Genomic DNA, 8,370 nt, shown 5'->3' with positions numbered 1-8,370 from the left:
AAGGGGAGCCGGGGATGAGTTTCCATTCCCCTGGGTCATGCCCAGGTTGTGGGGGAAGGGCATAAGGAGCTGCAGGTTATTGATGTCAGGATCATGACATCAGCACCCTCATATGTCAGTGGAGACCTCCAGGGCTGGGGCAGGGATTCTCCCAGGGTCCCACATCCCAGCCTATGGAGAGCCAGAGCAGCCAGAATGTCCTCCACTCCTGGAAATGTTTTCTTTGTAAGGGGACCATCTACACCCCAGCTCATAATTCTAGAGTTCAAATGGTGGCAATTTCAGGTGTCACTCAATAAACCAAATGGGGAAGGCCAGGTGTAGTGGTCACATCTGTAATCCTAGCACTTTGGGAGGCTGAGGTGGGAGGATCACTTAGCCCAGGAGTTCGAGACCAGCCTGGGCAACATGATGAAGCCCAGTCTCTACAAAAATATGTGGGAGAATCACCTGAGCCCAGGAAGTTGAAGCTGCAGTGAGCTGCGATTGTGCCACTGCACTCCAGCCTGGGTGACAGAGTGAGACCTTGTCTCAATCAATAAACTAAATGGGGAAATGCTTTTTGGTTAAGGAGCCCTGGCTATTAATCAGACATCCTAGAGAGGGTCCAGGCCCCTCTCTACCACCAGCTCTCTGTGAGGTTTTGATCAAATCTACCCCCAACTCAGTTTCCTCATCTGAAAACTGGGGTGCCAGACATGTTGCCTGAAGGTCGTTTTAGTTCTTTGTGGGAGGGGGCTACCTGGCTGCCCTGACAGCAACTCCATAGGGTAGGTCTCCTGGGGCCACAGCCCAAACACTTCTCACCCCTGCAACCCCCAGGTTAGGAGGTAGCTTAATTATTATTTACTGCTGGGTGGATGGGCTAGCTTCTCCTGCAGGCAGCTCTGACTCTGAAACCACTGTGACGTGGGCCCCTCCCTGAGAGTCTACCAGCATCTGGGTTGCTCCACAGTGAGTAGACAGGGAAGGAGTTGTGGATGCCACAGGAAAGATTTAGACTTGCTTTTTATGGAGCTTGGAGAACCACAGGCTTGAGAACAAAGGACTGTCAGAATCACAGGTTTTCTAAAATCCCAGCATCTTGACTGAACCCATGGAGTCAGCATTGGAATCCCTGAGCTCAGGGACCTCAGAGACCATCTTGTTGAACTTCACATGGCCCACAGCTGGGCAAGTGGGCCCAGAGAATGTGTGCACCTCATTGTAGGTACACAGCACAAGGTCCCAATAAACTGGGACGAGCTGTGATGGGGACCTGGAGGCAGGGGCACAGGCGCCATGCCCCAGCCAGGCCCTGTCTTGGGTGGGGATCCTGGGTCACAGGATCAGAGCCACCACAGTGTGGCTGTATGCAGGGGATCTGAGTAGATGACTGCCTTGGGGTCACGGACCAAAGGTAGTGGGTGCCACTCTACTTGCTGGCTATGCTGGAATTCCAAAAGGAAGTACATACAGTACAAGTCTGGAGAAATGGGAGACTCAGACTTAAATTTCAATGCTCCAAGCCAGGCGCAGTGGCTCACGCCTGTAATCCCAGCACTTGGAGAGGCCAAAGTGGGAGGATCACCTGAGGTCAGGAGTTCGAAACCAGCCTGGCCAACATGGTGAAACCCCGTCTCTACTAAAAATACAAAGAAAGAAAAATTAACCAGGTGCGGTGGCGGGCGCCTGTAATCCTACCTATTCAGGAGGCTGAGGCAGGAGAACCACTTGAACCCGGGAGGCAGAGGCTGCAGTGAGCCAAGATTGTGCCACTGCACTCCCGTCTGGGCGACAGAGCGAGACTCCGTCTCAAAAAACATAATAAAAATAAAAATAAATTCAATGCTCCACCCTAGGCTAACCACCAGCGGGCCAAGTCCTAACCCTAAGAAGGTGGGCTGCTGTCCTGTGTTTGTGTCTTAACTCCAGGAGAGGGTGGGCTCAATCTGAGGAGAAACTGAGGCTAGGAGGCCAGGATGGGGCTCAGCCTGGGGCCAGGCCAGAAGCTGAGCTGGGGCTGTCTGGGTCTCAGGACCAGGTTCAACCTGCATTTAGGTCCAGGGTCTGGAATCACACTGGGGTGGAGGTGTCAAGTCTTTGGTGACTTCAAGTCTTTGCCTCACTGGCTCCCTCACGGGAGGCCCAGCACTCTCAGTTCCATCCATCCCAGGTTCTATTGCCCACCTGACTGGTGCTTAGGGAGGCAGGTGTGGGCTCTTCCTGGTCCCATGGTGAGTCTGAGAGAAGAATCCAGAGCCATGCACTGCAGACGATGGGGCTGGTGGGGACCCTGGGGACTGTCAGGGTGAGACTTGCAGTCCAGTTACCCTCTGGGCCCAGAATATGAGCAGGTCAAGAGCTAGGGAGTGTGAGCCAGGCCCAGGGAGGCAGGTGACTTGCTGAAGCATCTGAGGTTAAGGAGCCTGGAGAAAGAAAATCTAGGGGAAAATGGAAGAATATACGCTTTGGTGTCACATAGGTAGTGGTTAGGTCCCACGTCTGCCATTGCCAGGCTGTGTGACTTTAGGCAAGTGACTTCACCTCTCTTGAGAACTCACCCATCCAAGCATGTAATGAGGATCTGCTGAGACCTCATATCGGGGCACCAGCTTCTTCCAGGCCGCTGGGCTCAGAAGCTCCCTCTGCTCTCCCTTCCCTTGGTGGAGTGTTTGTCCTGGGCAACAGGGACTCTGGCCAATTTACCCTGATGCTTGCTCACTATCTCCCTCCCGAGTCCAGCCCATCAAACTACCTCTGACCCAGCTTGGGATGCCGGCTCACTTGCCTTTGCCAGGCAGGACTCCTTATTGGCTATAATTGGGCCTAAAATAGACTTCCCTTGCCGCTTCCTGCAACCTGGCCTGTGGCTTAAGGTCTGTGGGGACACAGACTTGGTGTTTGGCAGGCATGCAGTAGATGTGAAGGGCTCACAGAGGTCATCCAGGTCCATGGAGGGACAGACACTTGCCTGACATCACACAGTGCAGAGAGGCCAGGCTGGAGCTTGAGTTCAGGCCCTGGGGTCCCCCATCCCCTCCCCAGGCCCTGCCCAGATGGTTTAACGTAAGGCCTTAGCCAGACTTGCTCCCTCCAAGGCCTCTGGACCAGCCCAGTGCTGAGGCTGGTTTGAGGTGTGTGACGGGGCCCCTGGAGGCCAGCTCATTTAGCCTTCTGCCTTCCCTGGCTTTAAGGGTCATTTCCTGGCTTTTCTGACTACAGGAAAGCTTCCTGCCTGGGCTCTCCTCCCCAGCTACCCCCAGCCTCAATGTTGCCTTTCTGTGTGACCTCAGGTATGTCCCTGTCCCTCTCTGTGCCTCATCTTTTCCATAAGGCAGATGGTCTAGCTAAACCCTGCCCCCTGTCCCTAACCCAAGGGACCACCTAGAGAACTCCCTTGAAGAGGAGATGGCCTCTGGCTTTGACTCTCCTCACTCATCTGGGATCTGGATCCTCTTCCCAGGGCTGGTCTAAGAAACATTAGTCCAGCCTCAGGAGTGACTATGTGTGGCTCTGGGTGCTCAGGCTGTCTCTCCTGTCCTCCAGCCACACCAGGCGGCTGGCCATCCTCTTCCATGAGATACAGAGACCTGAGCAGACAGATTCCAGGTTCTATCAGTTATTGGGTAGGTGACCTTGAGGAAGGCATCTAACCTCTCTGAACCTCAGTTTCCTCACCTGACAAGGAGGGTAATAATGGTACCAACCTCCCAGGACCATTGTGAGGATTCGAGATGATCCATGCTCCTGGCTTGCAGCAAACACTAAGTGGAAGCCAGGTTTATTCAAGACCTACAGTTGATTCTCACCTGAATTCTCCACATTTAATTCAACAAATACTTACTGAGCATCTACTGTGTGTCACACACTGTGGCAGGCCTGGGGATGGAGCAAAGAACAAAATCCCACGCTCACGGAGCTCCCAATCTAGCCTCCCCTGTCTTTTCCTCTTCCCCCATCCACCTAGGCCTGCACCAGGCTCCTCTACCCCTCCTTGCCTTGGTTTGAGCTGTTTCTTTTTTTTTTTTTTTGAGACAGAGTCTCCCTCTGTCACCCAGGCTGCAGTGCTGTGGTGTAATCTCGGCTCACTGCAACCTTGGCTTCCTGGATTAAAGCAATTCTCTGCCCTAGCCTCCCAAGTAGCTATGACCACAGATGCATGCCACCACGCCTGGCTAACTTCTGTATTTTTTGTAGAGATGGGGTTTCTCCATGTTGGCCAGGCTGGTGTTCCCTCTTAACATCAAACCCAAGCCCCACTTTCCCCCACACCAGTGGCTAACCATACTCATACCCTTTAAAGCAGTAGTTCTCTACCTTGGCTGGTGAAGCTAGATCATGGTGTCAGAAGCCGGGTTGGTGGTTACCCTGGAAGGGTAGACAAGAAGGAGGTCTAAGGGGAGCTTCTGGGGTGATGAGATTTTCTGTTCCTTGACCTGGGTGTGTTCACTTTATGAATACCCACCACGCTGCACACTAATGATTTGTGTCCTTTTTTGTATAAATGTTGTATTTCAACTAAAGGTTTCTAAAAAACATACGACACCTGGGTCCCACCCTCAGAGTTCAGATTTAATTGTTTTGGGATTGGCCTGGGCCCTCATGATTATAATGCACATCCCAGGCTGAGAACCACTGCTTCAGAGGAGCTAATCCTTCCAGGAGCCTCCCCTGGGCTGGGAGCCTGGGGTCTGACACTCATTCCAGGGCCTCCCTGCCCACAGCTGATGGCGTCTGGGCTGTCCACAGGCTGGCCAGTGCCCTGGAATGTGGCCCTCTAAGTAACAGTGGGCTGGGCCAAGCCCATTCTTACTGAGGCACTTGAGTGGGGAAGTGGTGAGGATCTGGCCTTGGGTATCTTGTGCTAAAACTGAAGTCTGCCCAGGGGCCTCTGAGTGGAGGAGGCAGAGCCCCTGAGGTAGGAGAAGCTGGAAAGCAGTGGAACAGCAACTGACTGGCAGTGTGGGAGGCACTGGCGACTCAAGTGGAGAGGCCAGATGTCCTGAGATGCAGCTCTGATGTCTGGACCACTATGCCCTGTGACGACAGCTCCTTGCTGCCAGTTCACGTCTTCACTAATAAGCACTCTTCTAGTTCACAGGCACAATGAATCTCTTCCTTGCAATCCAAAGACCTGTGCACGCCAAGCAGCAGTCCTGTGCAGGAAGGGATCATCAGCCTCATTTCACAGGTGAGGAAATGGAGGCTCAGAGGGGATACAACTTGCCCAAAGGCACATAGCTAGTTAGTGGCAAAGTTAAGATCTCAAACAAGGTCTGTCCAGCTTCAAAGCCTGTGTTCCTTCTAATGCTTTGTTTCGTTATAAATTCCGCATGAATGATGCCTCCTACTCCATAATATATCTGTGCTTATTAATAGAATCCCTTCCTCCCCAGATAGCCCCAGTAAAATGATGCTGCAGGGAGATGGTCCATATCCGTCCTGTGGTGTTGAGGACCCAGCAGACCCCTGAAAGGTGTGCTGCCAGTTTGCAGAGCATGAGCTTGCATGCCCCTTCAGGGAAAAGTCAGTCATTTAGGCTGGAAATGTTCATGCGTGTAGCAGAGCTGAGGCATGATGTACTCTTTTCTAGTGATGGCCACGAGTTCTGCAGGTGCACTCTGGTGTGGAGGGCTCTTTGTCCTTGCACAGCATGGCCCCATGTTGCTGGGCCTATGCGTTCTTGTGTCTGATTTAATGACAGACCTCTTCAGACCAGAAATCAGACAGACTTGGATTCTACCCCTGCTCCATAGCCTTCAGAGGGTTGGAGCAGGGCCTTGGCCTTCATCAGCATTCTCCAGCTGTGAGGCTTTGCTGGAGAACATTGTTTCCTGGAGGAGCTGTAGACAGGCTCAACGGGGGGCCTGGCTCTTTATCTGGAGCTTCAGATTCCCAAGCTCCGTCCAGGCCCACTGACTCAGAAGCTCTTGATTAATACGTAAATAATTCATGTATCATGTTTCCACATTTACATGTCATCTGCAAGGATTCTACCATGTAACCCTGGTTACAAAGCACTGGACTAGTACAACCCCTTTATTTTCCTGATGAGGAAACTGCAGCCCAGACACCTGCCCAGGGTAACACAGCAAATCGTGGCAACCTCGCCGTCCAGCACTCTTCTGGGTCTCCAAGGCCTCTCTTCTTCTCAAGTGTGTGGACGTCGGAAGGCCCATGTGGCCAGGGAGGCTGAGCCCTGAGGTTGCTGACAGGAGGCCACTGTGGCCACCAATGCAGTCATCTGGTGTTTCTATTTATTGACTCTTTAAACTTCATCATCCAAAGAGAGTTAATACATGACTGTTTGGTAGCAAGAGAAACATAATCTAAGAACACGATGACCCACCCACCGCAAAGAAAACCAAAACCAAACAGAACAAAACAAACCCCATCTGAAACCAAACCTTTGGAGTTTTAGCTGAAGAAGTGAGGGGGCTGAGGGTCAGAGTGGCTCCCTGCAGTCCAGGGGGTCAGGCAGAGGCTGCTCTCAAGTGGAAGCCTTCTCTATTGAAGAGGCTACATTCAGCCCTTCAGCTTTGGGGGGGTCCTTCCTGAAGGGGCTTCCCTTGGCAGGAGGGGTGTGGAGATGGATTCAGTGGTCAGAGTGAGGGGCTCCTAGGTCTGCCCTCCAAGGTGACCGTATGTGCCAGTGCATGAGACACAGGGAAGCAGGGCCAAGGACTGGGGGCGACTGTGAGGAGATCATGGGCCCATTTCTCCTACCTGAGAGAAAGCCCTGTCCAAGGCGCCATCAGTGTTTCCAAATTAGGGAACCACTAAAGGCACCACCAACAAACTGGGAAATGACAAAGCCTGGCAGGTCCCCAGATGGCAATCACTGCCCCCTAATAGTCAGCATCTTGATCTAGAGGACTGAGGGCAGCCCAATCAGGCGGGCCCTGGCAAGTTTATGTCAACGGGCAATGCTTAGCGCCTTGGACATGCAGTGTGCGTACATGTGTCTGTATGAATGGAATGGGGCTCAGCGGCGCATGGGTTTCTCCAGGAAGGCTTGGTTAGAGTCCCAGGGTTGTCCCCAGGGCAGGAATAGGTTTCTTTTCCTCATGTCATTTCCTCAAGTCACCCCCACCCCAGGTCACCAGGTCACTGCATAAATAAGTGCTTGGGAAGGTACACATCTAAAAAGGAACATAAATACTGTACATGGGGAATTCCCCAGCCTTCCTGCTGCCCTCTAGAAAACCCTTCAAATATTGCACATGGCCCTCCCGAGCCCCCATGGAGTCCAGACCTGGCTGTGTCTTTGGTAGAAGCTCCAGGGTCAGAGGTCCTGGTCAGCCCACGTCCCCCACCAGATCATGACTGGGAGCACCGAAGCAGCCAGAGGGTCGGGAGAAGCCATGGCCTGGCTGATCAGTGGGTGTTCTATCAGGAATGCTTCCGCGAAGACAAGGCAGAGCCCACGCAGACACATGTGTGCCCCTGGCCGGACACTCCTGGTCAAAGTCTGCGTGTGGGCTAGGAAGAGGCGAGCAGGCCGAGGGCAGGTAGGCGAGCGAGTCCTGGGCCACGGCAGGCAGGGTCACACCCTCCACAGGAGGAGGTGGTTTGTGCTGTCGTCTCGGCCCACGGTCTCACTGCTGCTGCCGCCCCCACTGCTGAGTCGGAAGTCCTCATAGCCATCACCTCCACTGATAACCAGCATTTTAGGCCTGGCCGAGGCGGGGCCTCGGTGCCGAGGGGAGTCCCAGTGCTCCAGTGACGGCAGCTTCTCGGGGCCTGGGGGCAGAGGGGAGGATCTGTCAGCCTGGGGGCGAATGGAGGCCTCACTGTCCCATCGGGGCCTGAATTCCCATACCCGAGAAGATAGGAAGATGTGCACACTTCCTATGGGGGAATCCCACTTTCTGTTAGCTAGGAAGTTATTTAGAAAGAAATGCCCACTTCTTGGCAGCCAGACTTCTTATGTCCTATCTGTATTCTCTAGTCAGGAGTGACATAACTTCCCAAGGTGACACCACTTTTGATATTTTCTTTTTACAATATAAGTGCCCTGTAAGATGCCACTTTCTCTCTTGATTACCGCACACAATGTCCTTGCATTTTAAGCCTCCTACTTCCAACAGCCCTTTCCCAGGTAGCTTAAATCTTCTGCGAACCCAGACAACTCCTGACCCGAGGCTTTACTGCTTCCTGACTTCCATGGCCACTTCCTCTTGGGAATATCATTTCTTGTCCTGCCAAAGCAAAACTTTTCTGGTTGTGACCTCCTGATGTACCTCATTTCCTGATGTTTCACTTTTTTTTTGAGACGGAATTTCGCTCTTGTCGCCCAGGTTGGAGGGCAATGGCACACTCTTGGCTCACTGCAACCTCTGCCTCACTGCCTCAGCCTCCCGAGTAGCTGGGATTACAGGCGCCGGC

The 8,370-nt window shown here is 53.1% G+C and overlaps 1 protein-coding gene across 2 annotated transcripts in view; it reads right to left on the bottom strand.

The window, feature by feature from the left end:
- Window positions 1–4,543: 4,543 nt before the first annotated feature.
- The window catches only part of ARHGEF17 (Rho guanine nucleotide exchange factor 17), a 60,706-nt gene continuing 56,879 nt past the window's right edge, over window positions 4,544–8,370 (bottom strand). For both annotated transcript variants that reach the window (XM_033204350.1, XM_033204351.1), the window contains one exon: window positions 4,544–7,725. In XM_033204350.1, the coding sequence (XP_033060241.1) occupies window positions 7,529–7,725 (197 nt within the window). In that variant the 3' untranslated portion in view covers window positions 4,544–7,528. The remainder of the gene's footprint in view (window positions 7,726–8,370) is intronic.

The sequence above is a fragment of the Trachypithecus francoisi genome, unplaced genomic scaffold, assembly GCF_009764315.1.
Source record: "Trachypithecus francoisi isolate TF-2019V2 unplaced genomic scaffold, Tfra_2.0 Lachesis_group8, whole genome shotgun sequence".
Lineage (NCBI taxonomy): Eukaryota > Metazoa > Chordata > Mammalia > Primates > Cercopithecidae > Trachypithecus > Trachypithecus francoisi.
The sequence above is the reverse complement of the archived record's forward strand: the minus strand, read 5'-3'. Positions and strand labels throughout refer to the sequence as shown.